Source organism: Atta cephalotes, assembly GCF_000143395.1.
Source record: "Atta cephalotes unplaced genomic scaffold scaffold00001, whole genome shotgun sequence".
Taxonomy (NCBI): domain Eukaryota; kingdom Metazoa; phylum Arthropoda; class Insecta; order Hymenoptera; family Formicidae; genus Atta; species Atta cephalotes.
The window spans coordinates 6,257,502-6,282,828 of NW_012130065.1; the positions used below are offsets into that span (position 1 = coordinate 6,257,502).

General features: G+C 34.0%; 1 protein-coding gene across 1 annotated transcript in view; it reads left to right on the forward strand.

The window, feature by feature from the left end:
* LOC105625847 (RNA/RNP complex-1-interacting phosphatase) overlaps positions 1-25,327 on the forward strand; it is a 46,168-nt gene that overhangs the window by 12,567 nt on the left and 8,274 nt on the right. Inside the window, exons 3-5 of the mRNA XM_012207162.1 lie at positions 9,391-9,422; positions 10,275-10,362; positions 12,755-12,834. Coding sequence (XP_012062552.1) covers positions 9,391-9,422; positions 10,275-10,362; positions 12,755-12,834 — 200 coding nt within the window. The remainder of the gene's footprint in view (positions 1-9,390; positions 9,423-10,274; positions 10,363-12,754; positions 12,835-25,327) is intronic.

The window sequence follows — 25,327 nt, forward strand, 5'->3', positions numbered from 1 at the left end:
GGGGGGGGAGGGCAAGATGAAAAAAGAGAGATTGAGGGGATGAAAGAAACGAATGATTGTGGATTCGCCGGTGGTTTGGATGCCACGGCTGGTTCGACCCGAGAGACGCGGCGCTGGCTTTATGCTTCTGGTACATAAATTTTCTGTGAATGGCGCGCGTATGAGCCGGCGCCCACTGTTCTGTATCCTACCCCCGCTATCGTCACCCTTCCCCGCATCGTCGAGATTTTCCCGGTCTTCTGTCGCTGGCTCTCTTTCTCTCTTTCGTTCCCCTCGTTTCCGTCTTCTTTGAATTCGCTCTATCCTGGTGGTCGGAGGCCTGATCCTCCCCTCTGCAAGATCGCCCGTCTGTTTACGAGAGCGTCACCGGACGCGAGGATGACACGTGAAGAAATTTCCGAATTTATTGGCCCCGCGGCCGCCTCCCACCGGTTCTGTTGCACCGTCGATTAGTTCCAACGTTCTCGAGAAAAAGGCACAGCACGATGGCAGGCGGTGCTTATGTCATATAAATCTTTGCATAACCGGTGCGTTGAATCTATCGGGGAAGACCGCGCGATTGGTTACGCGCGTTATAGAGCAATATCGGAGGAATTATTTGTTTAGCTGGCGATATGCGGTATCCATTGGTCGCGATCTGTTTCCGTTGCGCATGAACGAATTTCATGGAGACGCGCGATTTAGCGAAAAGCGATGAAGCATGGTGGTTGATGGAGAAAAAGAGGGAGATACAAAGTCAGTCAACTGCGAATGAATGTGCTTTGGGGGGTAACCGGGCACACCGATGGCGCCATCAGCAGCAGCTGTGGACCTTAAGATCTTCGGGAAATCTTCTTACCTTGCCTTTCCTTCTCGAGAAACTGACGAGGCGGGGTCGCACCAAGGCAAGAAACAAACATTTGTTTAAACGATCTCGACAAGTCACGGCCATAAATACTTGCGGATCGTTAATCTTGTCTTCGGTTGTGCCGGTCTTTCGTTAATCTATAATGTATTCTCACCCCCGTAGCTAAAACAATCAATTTGTTGGAACCGCTGGCACGCCGACGAGACTCTGTTCTTCAGGGGCATGACCCGGGTATAGAAAAAAAAGAAAAAGAAAAAAAATGGGAGAGAAACACTGTTCAGTGTCGATAAAGACGAAGGGATCTTTCTTGTTGCGGTAATAACGGCATCATTGGCGACTTAATGCGATTCCTCGGGCATTGTTACGATCTTGCAGTATGCTTCGTCTGTAAGAAATTCGTAATAAAAGTGGCGTGGAAAAGTTCGATCCTGACTAGGAAATGCCAATGCCGGTATAAGTCATTTCGGCCGTTTGCTGTAACTGCGTCGTGAATACCGGAAGTTCGACGCCGCAAAATGATGGCACGCAACATAACTTTAGAGAGTCTACTAGGGCTCCTCCATTCGACACTACTCACACGAAAGCGTTATAACGTCCTTTGCCATACTCACCCGTAATATTCCGTAATGCATGTCGACGACGCCGACGTCGCAATTGCTACAAAGAGAGACTATACATTGTGTCGATATTGTAACACTGTGCCTGTGGAAAATTGATAATCCTGCGATTTATATCAGTATTTTTGCACAGTTTATTACATTTATTTTGCTATTTTTAAATTAGCAACGCATTAACAATTTTATGGATAATGCATGATAGCATATTACAGCTTTAGCCATAAATATAATAAAGCACCCTCACAATTGACGTAAACGTATTCTATATCTAACGAAAAATGAATTGAAAAACAGTTTTATTAAAAATAATATTATTTTTTAATAATTATAATATTTTATTAATTAATAATATATTTTATTAATCTTTCTTCAGCTTTTATTTTTACCGCCTTTTCTAAGAAAATGCAATTAATTAATTGAGAGTGTTTCGTACTTATAAGAATCTGTGAATAGATGTTTATATAGAATAAATGTTTACGTATTTTCTCAACTGGCAGAGTGTTTATTAGAGTTCGAACAGTTTTAACTGTTCGAACTCTAATAAATTAAAAGAAGAAATAAGAAAGCTAGATTACTAATATATTAAATTATTGTCTGTTAAGATTTAATGATACCATAAGTCTATATTCTAATCTATGTTGGCGTGTCGCTTATAATAAAACATGATGATTGAAAGCAAATATTCGCTTGTTGCTGAATGTCTCGCTAATAGATCATTCATCTACGTAAGATTCATCGTAATTACTTGTCTAGCGTCTAATATCGCTCCGATCTAGCATATAAATATTTCAGTTTCGCGGTATCGTTTTGCATACGTTCCCTTGTATGTCACAGCCGACGACGGACCACCGGCGACAACGAGAAACAAATTCGGAGAACAAATTCGTGTTGTCGGCAAACACGAAGGATCGCAATTCTCATCTGCTGGGTAGGAATAAGGAGAGGCAGACCCCCCGGGGTGCGCGGACCGCCCTGAAAATATTTTTAATTTTATTACGGTCTGTAATATGGAAATTCTATGGATGCGTTATCAGGTGTGAATTGAATTATAGCGACTGTCGACGCGGTCTTATTATTTATACATGGTCAGGAAACATGTTCCCGCTTTCGCCGTGCTGTGCTGAACGTTCACGATAGTTGGTGATAGGAAACACGCGGCGCGGATGATAGTCTATAAAGCCATGTGTCGGAACGGTACTAATTCGTTATCCATACAGAATGGCGAGGCTACGTCGTCATATCGCGGTAATACAATGCCTATAATTAATTCTTGAGTGATTGCAGCATTCACGTATTAAGGAATAAACCTTGACATATTGCTAATACAAACGATTTAATTTCTCTCTCTTTGCTCTTCGTCGTATCTGTTGGAGAATTTTGACATCTTTTTGCCGAAATCATTTGGTTGATCTCTTCTCACGCGTAAATTGGCATACGCGATTTCATAGTATGTTTCAAATTTATCTGTCCATAAAATTTTTACGCAAAACTCAGGAAGACGTACTTTGTATTTCACCGCCGCATAATGACCGATGATATCTCTTGGAAACCCGCTAATGGTCAATTCACTGGACACAAAGGAATCTGAGGAGTGGTCGCTAATCGACGTATCGATCAGCTTTGAATCTTTTTAGAAATCGTAAAAACACCGCAAAACTGAGGTGCGATTATTAAAGAAGGGGGATAGAGAATCAATTTTCATAGATCCTCATAGGCATTCTTTTGAGATAGTTTACTGTGCATGGGAAGCAGAGATTAATGGATTTACGTTTCATTAGCTGCGTTCAGCAGAAAAAGCAACTTTGAACTGTTGTAAAATTCTTTAATTAATATAATTGGTTCTTATCCTTATTTTCTCTCTTCCTCATTAGATTTAAATGTACAAACCATTTATTATTATTAAGGAAACCAATTGTATTAATGAATCTTACAATAGTAGCAAAGTTGCTTTTTCTGCTAAACGGAGCCATTTATTATTCAATATCATATGTAACTGAAATTACTTTCTACGTGTTAACAAATATATTCATTCGCAAAAACATGGATCAATGTGTTATGATATATTATATAAATTATATGGTTTAACCGATTATCTCAAAGGAATTAATTTGCAATCAGAACGACAAACTATATAATTATATAATTATATAATTTCTATTGGGTTGTCCGGAAAGTTCGTGCCGATGTTGAAGGAAAATTGAAACGCAGAAAATTTAAATTTTAATATACATTTATTAAATTATATATTATTAGTCGGCACGCACTTTCCGGACAACCCAATAATTACGTTGAAATTTAAATCCTTATTTAATATCGAAAATGCCCAGATTTTTTATTTTTTTCAAATTTATAAATTTTGACGTCTCTCGAATTCATATGCAGTCGATGATACATCTTTCAGTGAGTCTAAAAAATTATTAATGATGACTAGCAAGCGACGCGTCGTCGTATTGTCGTACATGTCTTCTAACCGCGTAGGTGACCCATTTCAGATCGCTTCGAATCTTCTGCCAAACGAGGAAGTAAGTGGATACGAATAACGTCACGCATATATCAGTTCAAGATGGTCATATAGCAGTCTATATGGCTTTCCTGCATAGCTCTATATGAAAACGTGTATAGAAATATCGCTCACTCTCTTATGCAGTAAAATGCTTCTCTCGCAAATCATTGACTTCTTTTTTCCTCCCTCTCGTTCGTAGGTTTAATTTGCGATAAATCTGTATTACTTGTATCTTTTTATTCTAGATAATATAATTTTTTTATATAAATAATAATAATTATATAAAGTTTTAAAGTTTAAGACAAATATTATAAATCTGATCTATCATTTAGAAAATGTTATCCGTTTTAAAAAATCTTTTTTAGATTAATTAATAAAATTAATTATTATATGTCTTTACATATAAGTTAAAAAAAATTGATTTTAATATAAAGCATTGATCTTAAATAATTTTATTGCTAGTTTTCTTGCTAGCAAAAAATTATTTAATTGTTCATTGATCATTATAGAAATAATGTGTTTTCTTATGATTTTCAGCAATTAACACACAATAAACTTTGGATGACACTTATTTGTAGATAAGATAATTTTGAAAGATATTTCTGATTGAATTGTTAAGTGAGATAGAATGATTTTTTTAGACAATGCTTGACAATGGTAATTTTGCTTGGTTCATTTTTCATGTTCGTGCTTATTCAGGAAAATAGGAGTTTACGAGCAATTCATGGAGTATACAGTAACCTAGTAACACGTGGAATTTGACGACGTTTCGCTTATTTCTATTACGAGAGTGCTTCTGTTCGCTTGCCATTGTTCGCATCGTCCTTTGAATTGCTGTGCCGTTCCAGTTTACATTAGACTAATTTTGCTTCGCTAATTTACGGTGTATTGTGCTTTTGAAGAGATATGAAACTTATTCAACTGCTACGAATTTATTTTTATGAAATTAACATGATTTTTATAATTTTAATATAATTTTAATATAATGGAGTTCTTATCTAGATTTTTACTTTTACTGATTGATTTCTCATAATTATGACTTTAAAAGTTAGATACAGAAGAATCAAGATATTCTTTTCTTTTCTATATTTTTTGCGAAAGTATATAGATATCTATTCGTAACTGTGTAATTTTTGTTGTAGAATAATTGTTTTTTTAACGGTTTGCAATACATTATTTCATGTTTTGAAATATCAATTATATTATTATCAATACATCGCACCTGAATTTGCGGTTACCCGTCGTTCGCGCCAGAGTTCTCACGCCAGTTTCGCCGAGATTACACCGTCGACCAGGTAAGGACCTTGGAAATATTACGGCCCACTCGGTACAAAGGCGTGGAAGCTCACCCCTCGTAAATATTTCCAATAAATATCACCGATACCTACCGTTGACCAACGCCTACGTCGCGCGCGAAGATCACATTTTTTCACGATGGCTTCGTACCACGTTGCGTATTTGATCAACACTTATTTTTACGAATTTTTATGACCTACTCAAATTTTCCATCGCATAACGATATATACTTATATTATATATTGATACATAAAAATATTTCGATATGCCTTCTGGTAAATGTAATTTTTCTTTTTATCTTAATAAATCTGCCTGTTCTTTGTTTGAATCGTTAAAATATACTTATTGGTTGCTTTCCATAAAGTGCATGATACACATGATTGACGTATCATTTTATCTTTATTATTCATCGAATCTTAAACAAGGAATATAATATATCATGCGCTTTACAGAATCAGGGGATTATTAGCACGCAGCGAAATATAATTTAACATTTTCTGTTCTGTTGTTTTCGCCCGGTCAAATTTGTCGTGCGTGCATGTAAAGCCTCGTTTTTGATTCCCACACGTAAATCCAAGTGACTTTAATAGTAAAAAGTGATATTAATATATGTGTGTTATTTAATTTTCTGTGTAAAAATGGCATTATACGTTATATATACATTGAATGTATAAATCCATATTTGTATGCAGCGTATAGTATGTTAAATTTTTATGGGAAACTAATCACGTACATATTGAAGTTACTTTTTACACACTTGGATTTGAAATACATCGTATGCCTTTTATGATCCATAATTTATTTGTTTTATTTTTTGATAAGTTAAACTTTATTCTACCTATTCAGTTCATTAATATTTTATACATGAAATTATAAAATTATTTTAAAAATATTTTTCTTATACTGAAAAAAGAGTTTGGTAATAGTTATCAAATGTGAAATAATTTCAACTAAATGTTTGATTAATGTAACAAAAAATAATTTTACTTATTTAAATATTTAGAAAAGTGAAATTATTTTTGATTATTAATCGAACATTTGATTGAAATTATTTTATTTAATATTTGATAGCTATTAAATTCTTTCTTCGATGTATAAAAGGTTTAATTATAATACAAAATACAGTAAAGATGTGTATGGAGAATAATATTATTTACTTTAACTCCGAAATCAATATATTTTAAGTAATTATAAAAACAAATGATTTCCAAACTTTCGCGATGCTAGAAGGTGAAAATTGAAAGGTATGTATAGCAAGAAACTTTCTGATGCGCGTCGAATGCTGCGTAAACTCGTGCGAACCGTCAGGAAGATTCACAATGCAGGCGCGGTCCGATAATCCTGATTTAGACGGGCCCATATATTAGACTAAGGATCGTGAAATTGAATGGTAGAATCAGCGGAGAGAACGATCCGGCTGTCAACTGCGAGGAATGGAGTATATCGTGCGAAAAATAAACTGCTCCTGGCGCGAGTGAGGTTAGTAAATTTCGCAGGTGGTCCAAAGTTACCTGTATCCTCTATCCTCCTTCTCTTTTCCTCTTTCATTCTCGTTTTCTTTCCATCCTTTCGACTCTTTTTCGTTCACCGTGGTTTGCGTTCCTTTTCGTTGAGGAGTGCCGCGAATGTCCTCTCCCAAGAAGGCTCGTAAATCCTTGCATTTACCTCGCGCCTTCTGTCCTTACTTGGAGCGCAAATACACGAATTTCGACTCGTCAAAGCGAGATACACGCTGGCATTCACCAGCCGCGATTGCGTCGTGGCATTGTTTGTTGTGAATTTTTAATTTTATGTTCTTACATACGAATCATACACATTGAAAAAAGTACCTAATTGTATTAATTGGAATTCTGGTTGAAAATTGACAAATCAAAACTTTTCTATTGAATCTATCTAATTCTAGTTGAGATAATTAGAATTCTGACATGATCAGAATTTTCTAAAATAATATTTTCAGAATTTTCTAGTTTATTCCTTTTTCAATAAAAAATTTGTCTCATAATTACTGAGTTGCTAATGTTACAGCACTCATTATTTGCGACATTAAAGACTGAAATTATATTCTAATTATGTTAACTACTACTTAAAAATTATAAGAAATTACATTGAATTAAAACAGGAATATTTATATTTAATTATTAAATCTTTGACAATGTGTGAAATTTTCACACTTCGTTCTGGGTTTTCTTTAATACAAATTTTTATATTCTTTAAGACTAAAAAAATCTAAAAAAATTCTTACATATTTATAAAAAGTTATATTGATGAATTTTTATCACAGAAATTGGATTGCATTGTACTTACTTTTTATAAATTTAAATTTATTTTCAGAATTTAATAAAAAATCGATTATATCTTTAAAATGATCAACGGAGGATATTAATATATTAAGAAATGCATTCATATATATAGAGAGAGAGAGTGTAAATGGTTTATATTTTGTAATGCATATAAGCACATGCTTAATATATACAATTCATGAATTGTTGATTATGAAATCGCGAAATTACATGAAACGTACGAACAACAGGAGCGGTTATAAACAGGATAAGAAAATATCTCACGCCTAGTCAATGTCGGATTATTACGTTCGGATATGAAAGCCATACCACTACTCCGTTATTAATGCGACCGATACTCATTCCATACTCATCCGTAGATATGATCTCTCCGCCCAGCCAATCGAATAGTTACGTCTAAACCTATAATTAACATTAGCCCACCCATAGCGGGTGCGACGTATAAGCCGATTAACGAAAGTTTCAATTTACTTTGCACCGTATTCTACGCCTGTTGATCTAAACGAGCGTGTATAAATAGTATACACTATATTATTATTTTCTTGAAATTGCATTAACTAAATTTTTATACATTCCGAGAAATACAGAATGAGGATAAACCTGTAGTACAATCGAACGAGGGATGATTTCTTGTACAAAAATAAATCGAAAGTACAGAATAATTTTTTTTCGTTCGAGATCTATAAATAGTTTTTCTCTTAATAAAATAAAATTCAACTATTTTTTACATTTTTTAAAATCTTGCCATTCATGAAGTCGTGTGGACGTTATGTATATAAATATATTAATGTTTACAGTATCTTTACACAAATATCTTCATTAAGGGCATGTTCATTCAACGCGATTTCAAATTTGATTTGTTTTAAAACAAAGCCTTTTATGAAAAAAATTATTCTGCATTTTATTTTTGTACAAGAAATCGCCTTTGGTTGTATTATATATGGAAAGAATAGTTTTGAAATATCTAAAATTTTGGCTATAGATCTGAAAGTCATTTCGTTGGGCCATTAAAAAATTATATAGGATATTCTATATCCGTTTAAACTGATTGTCAGAATATCACAATTTTTTGCAGTATTGCACAGCATAATTAAGTTTCCTATAATTATTTCGATGGTCCAGTAAAATTATTTTCAGATCTGAGGTATCTAAATAAATTTTTAGATATTTCAGCAAAATAGATTTTGTTCTCACTCTATATAACATTAATAGCTTATTTTTCTTCCATATCATTAAAAAGTATGAATAGAATGAGTACTGGATAATGAATAAATTCAATGATGTACCTAATTATTGCAAAGTCTTTTAAAATTTTACAAAAAAATTTATTGTGATGGTATGAACAAGATATAGGATCAATAAATTATATGTCTTTGATATGGATGTTTTCCTTATTGAGAAGTGCGGGTGTTACAATTATCAAGTCATCGTTCCGTGGCGGGAATATGCCTTTAAAGTTTCTCACTGGTGTTCATCACCGATGTTATAGCGTATCGTAATTTAACGTGAGACTCAAGTCAATCAATCTTGTTAGCGATATGCGATCCGTGATCGTGGCGCGTGATCGTCTCGTGCGGTCTATTAAGCTTACGCTATTAATTAATCAGAAATGGAAGATGACTTGCGATATCATATAAGGATATAGGTCTCATGAGACGTAGGTATGCAGCGATGGTAATCATTGCGGAGATGAAGTCGTTCAGAGTCTCCGTTTAAAGTTTCTTCCGAAGCACTGTGCATTTACAGCTGTCGCTATAAGCTAAGAGTTATTAATTATTTCTCGCTACGTTTTCTTGGTGATGAATGTTGTCTTCTTTTTTGTTTCAGGCCATAGTGAGAAATCTGCAGCCAACCCAACGGTGAGTATCGGGATGACTCGTCTTTTGGACACCTCTCGTGTAAACATCGTCGCCGACAGCTTCTTTTTCATCTCGATATCTGTATGGCATTTATAGCATGGTGCAGAATTTCTCTCCTTGTGGACAGGAGATGATGCATGAGCATACTGAAGCATTAGCGAGATCGACGGAGGAGTGATGTCGCGGTAACCCAATACGCGAAAAAAAAAGAATATTAGTCGTTTGCCAATAAATCGTGATGCTCGTGGAAATTATAGTAATGATTATAGTGGTGCACTCGGAAGAGACGTGATACTTCTCACTTGGTCAGTTATATAAATCTACCGGGTCACATTAGCTCGCCGCTAATTGCTTTTAAATCGACCAGTATCCTAATAAATTTCACTAAGGTTTTTTTTTTAATAACATCTCGGCGCAGACACGAGCGAGGGTTGTTTATTTATGAGGAATCGTTCGAAGCAAAGGTCGTTTCTGTATCTACGCACGCACGCACGCACGCACGCACGCATGCATGCACCTGGTACGTCTCTCAAAAGGTTTTGATATATCGAAAGGGATGGTGAAACTATTTGGGCCGACACCCCCGCTTAATCCAATCCCTTTCGTTTGGAACTTCAGAGATTCCTTGCTTTCCTTAATATATCATTCAGTCATACAGATCGCGCCCCTCGAAAAGAATCTTTCGCCGTACGCCGTCTTAACTGGCTATAGGTTCTCCTATCTTTTCTATGTCTATAAGCCAAGAAAGACATCGTTTTATGATTTAAGTAGCGCAGAGATTTTACGGTCGATCAATAAATTGAAACGCCACTCAACGTGCACATTATAATCCGGTCATATCTGTTGTTGCAGATTTACTACGGCAGTATTGCTAGAAACGTTTCCTCATCTCAAGTATATCATCGACTTGACCAATACGTGTCGTTACTACGACAAAAAGGTAAGAGATACACAACTGAAACTTAAATTTAGCGGAACCAAACGACCGATTTTCACCGATTTGTGAATAATAATAATCACCTTATATACTCGATAATTAATATATATACTGATAATTTTGAAATAAATATTGTAAACTTAATACAGAACGTAAAAAATAAATTTGAGATCGTTCCACGCGATTAAAAAGGGGCTGATATGCAGGCAGTATTGTCTGATGAAATAATACTGACGTTTTCACATGAATTTAATGCGGAAACATATCGCGTATCGTTCGAATTTCAAGTCGTAATTTGCTATGTTTATACACTTGCTCCTTTACCTTTTAGTAATTCGAAACAAGAGACGTCTTCTCACTTTCTCGCAAGCTGTCTCTCACCTACTGCATTCTTTGATCAAGCAGATATACAGATTCTCTCTTTTTTTCTCAAACTTGATGGTTCAACTATCTATCGCTGTTTGTCTATCTTTCTCGGTTTCATCTCTTCTTCACTCGCTTTCGCTTTGACAGTTCCTAATATCGCATCGGGGTCAACTTGAGAACACTCGAGAGCGGTCTGACTAATTTGTAGCGAGGGAAGAGAGACTGCGCTAATGAACTTATTATTAGATTTTTGGAATAGCCGGCTGCCACGACTCGATCGGCTAACTGACTGTCCGAGTCGTTATGTCAAATGAGGATATGTCCGCGATGTTTTCTAGGTCAAAGCTGTCAGAGAAAAGGACCGAAGACCGATCAATTATATTAATAAGTCGTAGAGTTGGTTCGGTCGCTTCATCTTCTGCTTTTTGTCTCGGCCCTACCGACGTTTGGACAACCATTTGCCACGCGATGAGAGTGAAAAATCCTAGGAGATATGTTTTAAAAACATTATACACGCCGCTGTGAACATCAATAGCGCTACGGGGCAATGATAATTAACAGAGATCTCTCAGTGTCGCCCACGTCTAATTAGAGCGCATTATACATATATAATGAAGCGCTTAGTCGGTCCTTTAATTTTCCTGTCCGATGTTATGGGAAAAACAAGATTGTAGAGACAAAGGATCTCGCATACCAGTTCGTAAAGATTTTATCAAAATGTGTCTTTTATTGGGTTGTCCGGAAAGTTCGTGCCGACTAATTTATATAATTTAATAAATGTATACTAAAATTTAAATTTTCTACGTTTCAATTTTCCTTCAACATCGGCACGAACTTTCCGGACAACCCAATATTTTCTCAGTTTTGTGTATGTTTACATATATATGAAATCCTTCCAATTCATATACATGCTAATTTTGCTACTTTCATCTTCTGAAAATCTCAGAAATATGATAAGCTCCATTAGATAGAAAATCTTGTTCATTGGAGCAGAGAATTTACAAATACATTTTTTTTATTACTAAATTTCTTATTTTTCTTTCTGATTTATTATGATTTAATTTTTTTGTTCAGTTTGAGAATCGGAGATATTCTTGAACAAAAGAATTTCTTACGCATTATTGACGGCTGGAGAAAAGAAAATAGGTTCGATATAGCCATTAAGCTCAATAGTGCACGATCACTAAGATTGAGTTTCTAATATCTCGCTAAAAGCAAAGTCAAAAAGATTGATTATTATGACGTGATCTGTCATCAGAATAGAAAAACGAGTGGTAACTGTTATCTGACATCACTCAGGTTACAGTTACGTTTGTATTACTATTGTTATCGTTAAGCGACGTTTTTTAATAGTTAAAGACAATCAATGTTAACGTAGCACAAAATATTATTACATTTTTTAAAATTAATTTTTTAACTGACAATTGATTTTTGTTAAATTTATATAAATATTATTTATATAATTTTTTTGCAATGATTTATTTTTATATTAGTAATTTATTTTTTATTTTAATTTGTTAGTGCTTTTGAGATTTGAAATCAACTATAAGAGATAATTGAGAGATAATAGAGAGATTCATGAACGTGCAAGACTTGTTCTTCTAGACAAATACGCGTGTATACTAAAAAATACTTTCTGAAATACAAATGATTGTGAATCTCTCTTTTACTCGATTAGTCTACAGAGTCGTATTTTTCTTTCCGCCCTTGTAAAATTTCGTATTTAACGATCGATTGTTTCGATTTCCGAACGTTCAGTTTACATCATTGCTTGAATGACACGCTTGTACTCAGAAACTATGATTATCCGCATTGTTTGTAATTGACGGTTTTATGCGTGATAATTAGTGATGCTAATGAGTGCGCCGGAACGGTTTAACAGGACAATAGCTTCGATCAAATTATACGCGTGTTCAATTCAGTACGTGTTCTATTAATGCATCTGCGTTTCATGCGACGGAGAATATTCTTTTATTACGCAACAATATGCATGTAATTGTTTATGTTTTTGTTAACGATTCTGTTGTAGGAATTTACAAATGCTGGCGTTAAATACGAGAAGATTGCTATACCAGGAAGAAAAATACCGACTATGGATATAATTAAGAAGTAAGTATGCGAGTGATCTTATTTACAATACCAAAAATGTCAATTTGTTGAAAATATTTTTCTGAAAATTACAAATTTTACAACCATACTTAAGTAATTTTAAAATTGCTTGTATTACAATATACTTTGAATTAAAATTTAGGGAAATTATTTATTTACATTACAAAAAAATGTTAGTCTGACATGAAATAGCTCCTTGAATAATAATAGGCATCACGAACAATCCATTTCGATTTAATATCAGGCACACGTGAATCTTTTCTAGTGCATTAATGCCTCTCGCTTAATGCCAATCGTATTTCACATTTATTATCTCTTCACGGCGATTGGCGATTGATCAGCGCGCGATTCGCATAGCGCAGGTGACGGCTGGTTAATCATTCGTCTACAAATCATATTACCTTAACAAGGAAGCAGAGTCCAGCGTGTACCGTTTTTCTGGTTCTCGGCATTCCATGCCGTCAAGAAACCAGGGGCGAATATCGCGTCGGAAATTTATCGCTCTTTTTTTTTCTTTTCTCTTTTTTTTTCCTCTTTCTCTAAATGTTTTCGTCCACTAATTTAGAGCTGTAAAGCGTCAGCTATATAGCGAATCATGTTACACCATTCAGAATACCTTAGTTTATATTGAAACAAGTAATGAGTTTATTAGTTATGACTTTATATAATTTATTTCTGCTTTAATTATTTTCCATTGAGTGATGATACAACTTTCACGCGTAATAATGTTGTGCAGATGCAGTTCCTCAAACTATGAAGAAATTATTTCCAATCTTCGTTATGCTTTAGTTAAAAATATACATTGTCCGCGATAATAAAATAAAATATATATATATAACATAATATTAAATAAAACTAAAATTAATTAAAATATTAAACAAAGTATAAAATATGATATTAAACATAACAAAATAAAACGTGTAATATTTCATTCTTTTGATGCTTAATATTATTTAAAACTATTAAAAATGCATTTTATTATTTTTAATGATAATAAAACTTTAAAATTAAATCTTGCATTTCTAATTTTTACTCTAAAAAAGGTTATTTGAAATGAGATTAAGAATGATGTTATCTTCGATCTTATAAAAATATCTTTGTAAAGAGTAAAATTATTTTTTTAAAGAATAAAAAATTCACAAAAGGATACGGTCATCGGTAGAATGTCAATAGCGCCCTATAACAATTCTGCTTCTTATCTTAACCGATCACGAAGAATTTTGTGTCTGAACGGAGAAGATGCAATTACTAAAATTCTCATCCAATGGTCGGTAGGTAGCTGGAATGGGTTGAATAAAATTCTCGAAATTCTGACGGTGTTCAAGATAATGTCCCGTTCTTCATACTTTACTTGTACGAAATGGAGACACATATTAACTTTTGCATGGCGCCATCACGCACACGTGTGTAGCTCTTCTGCTTTGATGGTACATGCAAAACAGTCTGACAGGGCCGGTCAGTCGACTAATTAACTGTAATAAACGTCCAATGATTTACCGAACATTGTGCAGCGTACCCATACTCTTGCTCGTCTTCCGTTTTCTGTCTCTCTTCTGCTATCGTCCTCTTTCTCTTATCCTCCGTTATCATGTGCGTGCGAGGAATATTTCCTAAGTGCTACACGGTCGGATAATGTGTAAGGATTGTGTTATACGATCGAGGAAGAGTAATGTTCGAGCGCCGTAATTAACGGCGATTTCTCTCTCTTTCTTACGACATATAAAAACTATTTATTATTACGGTAATAAAAGTATTAATTATCGGTGTCTGCCCCTAAGTGTTGAGAAATATTTGCGGAAAAATATGAAGACGTTCCACAACGATCCGACGCAATTATTTCTCACGCGCGGCGAAGGCGCTACTAAAAACATTTTTGTAAGTGCATCGCGCAAAAAACATGACACGCGCTTAAGCTGTTAACGACGTCGGGTCGAATTTTTCATCGGCTATCACATTAAATACTATTTATTCATTCGATTGAATGGGAGATAAATATACGAAATATTTCTTTGATGCGGGAACAACGGTGATCACTCGCGGGCCAGCCGAGCAGGTCAAAGCATGACCTTTCGTGCAATCACTCGGCTTTTCGTTCTCTTTCCTTGGTCGTCGATCGGTTCGCACAAAGAACGCGGCCCGATTTGTATAATTCGAGGATAAAACGGTGATTTGCATCAACGGTTAATAACTGACAGGTATGCGAATAACCTATCGCGCGGATGCCCGTCTGGTCCTACTCTTTTGTTGATCTTTTTGAGTGAGACCTGATGACTTTGTGGCTCGGCTGTTGCGCGACGTGTAATTAACTGCATCCTTGATAGGATCGGATTGGTTATTGGTGCTGTGCCGTGGTCAAAATGAAAGAGAGAAAGAGAGAAAAAGTGCAATAGTGAAAGAGGCAGGAGATATGTCCAGAAGTGAAAACACTAGGCGCCACTTAAGGGGATGCTGGTATGACGAAATTATTGATATATTACAACCGTAAAAAATTTTCCGAATTGACTGAATCAAATGGAATTAAAAAGTTTTTATTGTGAATTGAAATAGGCATAAAATTAGGAGATGGAACAAGTTGACTTTATACTAAGATCGAAAAAAAGAATTAAATAAGATGGAATTAAAGAAGTCTGTGCTATTGATAAGTTCGATCCACATCATTTTAACATCTTATTATTCTAGATATTCTAGATATTCTTAAACTCTAACGAAAACGTAGAGGTAGATAGGACGAACATAGATACTGTATAAGGAAGAGGCAAAGAAATCACCTTTTATGTCAAGATTAAAATTTTCTCGATTCTCTCGATTTATTCTACTTGATTTTTTTTGGCTTATTCTTCGGACATTGTAATGTTGGTATCAATCAAATTTATCAGACAATAATGTTAACTTACATCGGTTAGAATTTTTTTTCTTTCGCGCATCTCCTTGCGGTCATCACGCGTCTGGAAGATGGAAAATGTTGATCCTTTGCTTCAAGGATATCTTTACAAATGCATCTACGAAGCGCTGCGAATGTGCCAAAAATAGCCTTACATCGGGCGCCTACGCTCGAAAATGGAAGGTAAACGACGTTTCCTTATTTCGCAGTGCTGTAATGCCTATTCAGGATTGACGATCGGTGATTAAAGGAGAAATCGTGGAGAAAGAATGGATGAGATTACTCTCATTCGCGACGGAGTCTTAAATATCACACAGCTAATTGTGCTCTTTGAATGGCTGGTTAACAAGATTCATGACAACAAGTCCGCGTTTATTCGATAATTGATTTTCTTTAATTGAAAAGTTAATAAAAAAATATAAATTAATAGGTACATGTAAATTATATCTTTCGTCATAAGTAAATTTTATGTTTATTATTAGTACGTTTTCAAATATTGTACCTTTTTCAAATATTATATATATATATATAAGTAATAATAGATATATATAAGTAATAATAAATAAATTTTTCATTTGGAATTAAATAATGAGATTTGTTAATTAATAGACGCACAAATAGAGTGATAAAGTCACTATTTTTGAGAATATAGCAGTTAGTTCCCGCAACATGCAAGACATGTATTCAGTAGCGTTTATTGCATAAACGTTTTCAGTTACCAACGATAATCACGTTAACAGAAGTTCATTAGTCTCATATACAGCGGATTAAGCAATTTCATGTGAAACATGATGTTAATTGAAATGCAAACGTTCGCAATGTGATCTTGATTTTATAGAACTGTAGTAATAGTTTGAACTTTTTATACTAATTACTGTGCATGGTCGAAATCATCTAGCTACATTCATCAATTCTTCTTCACATACATATTATATGTATTTGATTATAATATAAATATGCATCTTATTACTATCGTAATTTTAGATTCCTTTTCTATGCCTCCTATTTTTGTTTCGTCAAGTATGTTTGGTTCGTCAAGTATTGATTATTCATAATTTCGCTCGTTTTTTCTTTGTATCGCAGATTGATTTTCTATTAGGATTTACTAAAATATAATCAAATTGAAACATAATTAACATTACAAAAAATAAAATTGGGATAATTAACATTATTAGATCACATTTCTTTGATTGATGAATTACAGCTATTATTATTAAAATATCTCTAAATTTTTAGAGCGAAGTCTAATTCTAAAGAGTAACATTTAAGCCAGAATTAAAAAAATATGTAGCTTAATTATCATTTTTTAAAAGTGAGATTTCATTCTGTAGAATTAGATTCCACTTTTAAAGAGTTATTTATACGTATTCTTTGCCTAATAATTTTAACAAGGTGAATATAATTAAAAAGTCTTAAATTTTTTCTGCAAGTTCAACAAGAAATCTATATTTTGCCAGAAGGGAGGGATCTTTTGATGATTGCGCGAACATAAACTTCGACGACGTTTCTCTGAAAGATTAGCGATTGGTTCCCTTAACGCTCGGGGCGAACCCATCTCAAATATTCTGACGTGGTCTCGGGATCCTGATGCCTCGGTGCGTCGTGCCGCGTGGAAATCTCGGGAGAGGCACGTTTTGGCAAATAATTGTGGGTGGTAAACGCGTTCGCGTTTCTCTTCCACGCACATAATGCGTCCGAGCGCGTGCATGTTGCTTCGTATTTCCGGTGCCGTTAATTCGAGAGCTGAACGCCGGAATTACAAGTCGTTCTCGAGGAGAAAAAGAGAGATTCTTACTCTCTCGTCTCTCTTTGTTCTCTCCATCTTGGCAAGCATCTCCCGCATCGGGAACGACGAAAGAACGTACACGCGTCTCACGCTCGGGACCACCCGGGCGATCGCTTCATTACGTAAATTCGCCACCACTCGCGTCCTTCGCGTCTTCGCGTGCCCGTTTCATTCGTGCACGCGCCGTCTCGTCGCCCATTCTCCGTGCGATACCAAGCAACGATGCTCAAAGGCGATTCCGCGCGAAATATCAAGATAACGTTCTTCCGAGAATTGGTCAGACATCCTTGGTCAGAAACGATAATGCATATATAAGAATATAATATTAATCTTCTTCTCAATGAAAACCTAATCTCTGAATTGTAATTCAGTATTCGACATTTATGAGCGTCTATCGGTTTTCGAGAGTTTAAAAATGACGAAATCTTATTATCTATAATAATTAATCTCTGTGATAAGATTTTATTTAAAAAAATATATTTAAAAAATTGATTTGTACAAAAATGTATTCTTATTTACTTTGAATTTTCAGACTTTTTATATTCTAAATAATAATATTATGTTGAATATTAATACACTGAAAAAAAATTCTGATTGAAAATGAACGAATCAGAATTTTCCGGTTAAATTTATTAGAATTCTAGTTGAGATAATCAGAATTCTGGTTGATATAATATTTCTGGTAAAATCTACTAAAATTCTTATTTTTACCAGAATAATTATATCAATCAGAATTCTAGTTATCTCAACTAGAATTTTAGTAGACTTAATCAGAAAATTCTGATTCATCCTCTTTCCATTAGAATTACTATTTAATCCAATTAATTTTTTTCAGTGTAGATTTTCAATTGTAGCTTATATAGTAGTAACTTATCCATCAAGATGATTCTCTACTTGATTAGTGCAAATTTTATTGAATAAATGCAATTATTAGCTGAATGAATTGTTTATTCAGGAATGATATAGTCGCATCTTTAAAATTGAATGTATATTATTCAAAGCTATATATTTTATATAATGACAAATTATGCTCTTTGGAAATGAAATGACCGTGAAAACAGGCGTCTACCGAGTGCTGCTAACTGTATACCTTCCGTATATACGACTCTGATTGAGAAACAGTCAGTCGGAGTGTTTGTACAGTACTTCTACGATATCTTCAATGTTCCGGGATCTGTGCTGGGAGTCATACAAACATCGGTTAACCGTTCACCTACCTACGACCGCGCAGTCCATGCATTAAACATTCTCAAACATGAACGATTTTACGTCCACCCAATGGGCCAACTTCGCTGGTCCATGTGTATTTGCGTGAAAATATAATCCGCGGTCGTGAATTTCGAAAGCGGAATATGAATTCTTGTTATAATTAAAACTGTTGCGGCGACTAATTTGTTGAGGATTTCTTCTATTTTTCATATCATGCATATGTTGCGTCATTTGACGCAAATAAAATTTGTTTGCTAGTAATATTTATAAATAAATCAAAGATAATTCCTATCTATAGTATAAAAATGCAAAGAAACATGAATGTACATACTTGTGTAAATTGGTTGATTGCTTTTCATGGTTACTCTGATACGCTTTTATATCTGTCAAAGAATAGAATTAATATATAATTTTACGTCAATAACATTTTAATAATTTATGTAGATAGATTTAATTTATTCATCACGGTAAATTTAAAATATTTTATTTTCTCATCTAAATGTAGGGCAAGGAAAAAAAACAAACGGAAAACGCAAACATGGATAAAAATCAGAGAAAACGAATTTATGGGCGGAAGAAAGGGCAGCCAAAACTACGCTTGGAATAGTAGAGAGGCTAGCTCTAGGTCAGCTTTGATCGCGATGACCACATACTTTACTTTAAGAAATTTGGTCAGAAATATTCTCAGGAAATATTAGATTTTAATTTAAATTTGAAGATTCGCGTTAGTTTCTCATTAAATAAACATATTACAATTTATGCACAAATTTGTTTATCAAGGAGAATGATGTCTTAAATTATTTACTCTCAGACATTTCCTGCAAGGTGTAACTCGAACCATTCTACCAGGCGTATATTGCCTTCTCTCTAATGGATGTTGAGTTGCCCTTGTACGTCTCGATCTATACATTTCAGAAGCACCAGTTTCGGAAATGAAAGGCCGACGTGATGAGGCCGAGCTTTGTAATTGTTGTAATCTTTCTCTCGTTGTATCTGAAAAAGTATAATGATTTAGCTAATTTATTACTATACTAATTATTTATTATTAAATATTTTAATATAACGCTCGTTGATCATGATACAATTTATCGTCTATTATACCTTCATCTTCAAATTCTTCAATATCTGATACAGCATCAACTGAAAAACACAATTAATTAAAATTATATAATAATATAATTAATAGTATAATTAATTGAGAGGGAGAGAGAGAGAGAGAGAGAGAGAGAGAGAGAGAGAGAGAGAGAGCTATTAGATTATTGTTTTATTAATATGTAATATATAGTCTTATATTAATTGGTTTTAACGAGAATTAAAATATTTTTATTTGGAACAATTTTGTAATTAAGAAAACAAAAATAACTTTTGTATATTAAATCTTATAGATATTTACATATCTATGTGACAATAGATGACAATTATTATTATGATTATACATGAATTTTCTATTTACAATCAATTCTTCGTGGTACAATAGCTACTCCAATTGTGAGATCTCTATTTGAGTCATTTATACGAGTTCGAGGCATACGTTGATAGCGAGAATAACCCATTCTTCTTGGAGTCGAGATTTGAGACGAGATTGTAGTTGAGTGAAATGGTGGGGTAAACTCTTCTTCATATCTTGTCGATGTAAATCGATCTTCTGGACTTAATTTAGTTTATATAATTTTTAGTATTTTTTAATTAAATTGATATGATTTTTTATTCTGAGTTAAAACGCTGTTTATAAAAGTCAATGTAACATTAAGAAGGAAATGTTATTCTATAATTGCTGTATTTTTTATCATAACGAAATATTGAAAATATTTTTTTCATGTAAATAATTAATGATATTTCTCATCTAACAATATGTCTATTGATTTAAAAATTGTTATATATTGATAAAAATGTGTTGAAACATAGTAGAATTATACTTTACTATATAACATTGCAATTGAATTATATATAGGTTAATAAATTATGTATAATTATATACATCTCAAATTCGGAAAGTGCAGTATGATATTCTTCTGTACTATTATTATCTGGACAGCAAGAACACATAATTGTGGATTTTATTGACTAATTATCTATTTCACAATAAAATTTTGAAAATTTTGAAAATTTGTGCCGAAAAGGTTTTTTACAAATTTAAAAATTACGTCAAAATTATAACTTTACATTATAGCGTCAATCGATCAAGAACTATCGACTGCTCTTCTCATTATCCTTCATGACACAGAATAATTTGTATGCATTATTTCCTTATAAAAGGAAACTTAATTATAATTGTGCATTTTGATTGGATATTATTGAAGCATATTAAAACGAAATAAGGCAAATTTCCTAATGTATTATATAATTATACAGAAGAATAAAAAAAAATTAAATAAAAACAAAGGTTAGGTACAAAAATTTCAAGAATTTTATGAAAATATATGCACAAATTAAATAAGACTTTACTCATGTCGACGCGAGTGACTTATGAATTGCTCGAGCTACAATGTCATTTAACAATGCCATTTGTTTACCATACGAATATTCACCTTATTCCTTTTTCTTTCAATATAGATTAACTTTAATTTAATCTTGATTTAACTTATTCTTTATTTTTTTCTAAGAATTCTAAAAATTAAAAAAAACATAATATCTTTCATATTTCTCTCTTACATTTTGACTATCTCTCTACGTTAGTCAATCGAAATCTTTTGAACTAAAAAATTATTCATTTAACGGACTATGAAAACCTAACATGCCGCGTGGATAATCAACTCATGTTTACGTGTCTGGAAATCAGTGCTTCACTGATGTATTTATTTATCATCGTCTTGTCAAACGACAAAATTGTAACTTGATATTCATTAGATTTAAATAGCAGCGCGCTGTTCTTCCGGGTGACAATCGAGCTTTTAGATAACGTATGATTACGCAACCGGCATAACATAGACCTGTCATGTGATCTCTCTCAGTTACACGCACTGTCTCTCTCAAAGTTACACGCACGCACGCAAATGGGCGCGAACACGTAGTACGGTGGGCGCGTGCGAAGGACCACACACCGTGCGATATTCAAATGAACGCCACTTACGACCGACAATCGCATTGCCATAAATGTCATTTCGCGGTTTCACGGGTGCGTCTCCTTATTCCGATCGAATTTCTCCGCGTGATTTTTACAGTTTACATAAAATATCGATAGTCATCTCTGTGGATCTTACAGTTAATTAACGAAGATATCGCTTAAATTTGAAGAGATTGTAAAAACATATTTCATTAATACCTTGGTTGGAATTCATATATGGTATGATTCGCAATATTCGGCGATAACTGCTCCGAATGTATAATGCTATTTAAATTAAAATTATTCAAAAAATCATAGGAAAAGAAATTTAACGTATATTTATAAATTAGCGTTATTGCTTGCTAATAAATACATTTAAAAAATCTAGAAAAAAAAACATAAAAATATATTTATAAGTGAGCAATATTGCTTGCTAATATAAATGAATTAAATGTTTGATAATTTATGTGATAATATAATTGAATTGTTGAAGACAATTTTTAATAATGTCAATTTTATATACATATATTATTATATTATATATTATATACATATATTTACGTAATGTTATGTAGTTATATTAGATGTATGTCTTATGACAAATTTGATTGGATGCATTCAGAAAATACTGCATGCACATTAATGTAAAGGTATAGGTGTGTTTAATATAAATATAGACCTTTACCTTTACATTAATTTGTGTACGATGACTTTAATGTGCATGCAGTTTTTTCTGAATGCATCCAATCAAATTTGTCATAAGACATACATCTTCTAATATATATAACTACATAACATACTAGTGCGTCCAACCGAATTTACTATTAGATTAATTTTTTCTATTGTAATTTAATATCTGGAATAATTGAGATAAAATTAAATATGCGCGAAATTGTGTGACGGAAATTAATAAGACGGAAATTAAGAATGTAATAAGCGGAACAGCATTTAATACTATATTCTCTAGTGACCGAATTGATCAGTCTACTTCGAAATGCGCAAGATAAATGACACTTGGCGATATTGAATAAACACTCGATACGCGGTGAAATCTATGCATTCATAGCAGCCAACGCAGTAAAATATTTCTAGAAAGAATTCATCCACTGATAGATGACGGGGGATTTTATAAATATTGATGGCCGCTCGTCTTACATAGATACATGGGTCAGAGCTTTTGATTTTGGTTTTCCGACGAAGATAGCGTCGGAAATATGGCCATCGCGCTGATGACGCCAATGATGATGATGATGATGATGATGGAGGTGGTTCTTGATATTGGGTTCTTCGAGGAGAATTCCTACTGGGTAGAGTGCGAAGCGCCGTGTACAACGACACCTTCGCGTCTGCTTCGAATCTGTAATTCAAATTCGAAAGTCAAATTAATTTAACGCTCGTCATTTTTCACATTTCGGTGACGCCGCGCCGCGGCACGCGGAGCCTCGGCAGCTAGCTTTCGATATTTCATCCCGTAGAAGGCCGTGCCCACTCCCCCTGTGATAGATGCATCTTTCCGTGATTGTGCTGTCACGCTCTTGAAACGAGGAAGACGCGCCACGAATATTTCAAGTATTATAAATGCGCAGCCGTGGGAGCGAATGATAGTCGACATTTCGCTACCGATTCGTACAGAGATTTATCTTATTCCTTGCATTGACCTTGTGCAAGATTCGTACAGATGATGTGTAAGTTACATAGCGTCATGTAAATTTGTTATATCGCATGTGCGTTAATTACATAAGTAAGTTCTTCACTAGATTGCTCAATTTATATAAACGTATTGATATTTCTAAAAATAACGATAATATTTACGATTTGATGCTATTGAAGTACATTCCCAAACTAGATCTCCTATTTCGAGAGTTATTATGAGTTAACAAGTTTCGCAGGTTATAAATATCTCTCACCTTATAACCTATCGATATTGAACGATGCACGGTGGTTGAAACCAGTCGGCAAGCCGTGAGTTAGTGCTTATAATCGCGTTAGTCTAATCGGTGCTATAGGGAGTCCGTTTCAGAGTTGAAAGGGACCAAAGGCACTAAAACGGTCCTATTAAGCCTCTATAGACCGCCACAATTGGGCCACCCAATCCCCAATACAATAACGTAGTAACTTTTCGGGGAACCAAGTCTATCTGGGTTCGTGAAGGGGATTGAAACGATTTCATGCTTGTCACCACTATTCTCATTTCCTTGGAAACTAAATCTAAGCACATTTCTTCAAACTCATCTCAGTATGAGATCTCTGTGTTTTTTCAAATAGTTAATTAATCTTAGAATGCGTAGTTTAAACGAATGATTTTTAATATATAGAAATAAATTAATTATGTAATAACATGTTATCATTACTACACAGCATATGAAAAAATGTAAAAATGTTTTTTAAATTTAATACTTATATGTGGTAAAATATACATATATTGTGAAATTTATATTATACTGGCATTAATTATTATTGATGCCAGTATAATACGATACGATGTGATAATTCGCTTTACGTGAAATATTTTCGAAATTTTTTAACACTTGTTTTCAACGTAAATTAAATTCAATTTTGATTCAACTAATTCCTAGAATTAGAAAAAGATGTAAAGTTAGTTGAACCAAGATGAAAGTTAAACATCTTTTGTGAAACGGTTATAAGAACGCGAAAAAAAAAAAAATACATGAACACCTTTCCATAGGCTTAATCCGTTGATTCTTTTTCTTCTTCACCCTCGGCGATGAAGGGAAACCGATGTGATGCATGACTGCTCCCCCGTAAATTATTATATAAGCGCCACCCTATCTCCGAATCTGCGAAGTTTCAGAAATCTCTTTCTCGTTTCTCCATTTCTTCTGCCTTCTACCTTCATAGATCACAAAGAAACCGCCAGTAAGTTCACGGCAAAGTTTATAGGAGACAAAAGGGAAAATGTGTTGCCCGCTGAAAAATCGCCGGCGCTGCAGCTATTATTAATCTGTGTCCGACACGCGTGAGCGCCGGTTGCGATGTGTTTTCATGACATAATTCGGAATCGATTTAACTTCTTAGCACCCCTGCGTGACGTGTAAAGGACTTTTACTTGCTGCACCCGTCCGTAACTCAGGACGTACAACATTCCGGCTTTTAAGTCTCATTACCATACCTCCTTCGTTTACCGCTCGGGTTCTGCATCCTATTACATAGCTATTACACTGCCGGTTTACTCGACCGGTTACCGGTACCTGAATATTTATTTAACCGATTACTTTTTTCATCGACTCCAGGGAAATTCGATCGCCGTCGCGCTTGCTGCTTCGTAAAATTATGGGAAGCGAATGAAGGACGGATAAAAGGCTGCTGCTCTTTCAAAGGCGGCGCTATATTATTATATGCATTCTTATAATATCGCACTTGAGATTATTAATAACATTATTTAGTCAAGGTAACTAACTATGTATAATCCGTATAAATAATTATATGGTAAGAATGTTAATAAGAATCACTTATTATAAAACGAGCGATTCTACGAAGTAATTTAACAACGGACATGGAATATTTAACTCACATGTGTACCCTAATATAAATATATACGTATTTAATATTTCTC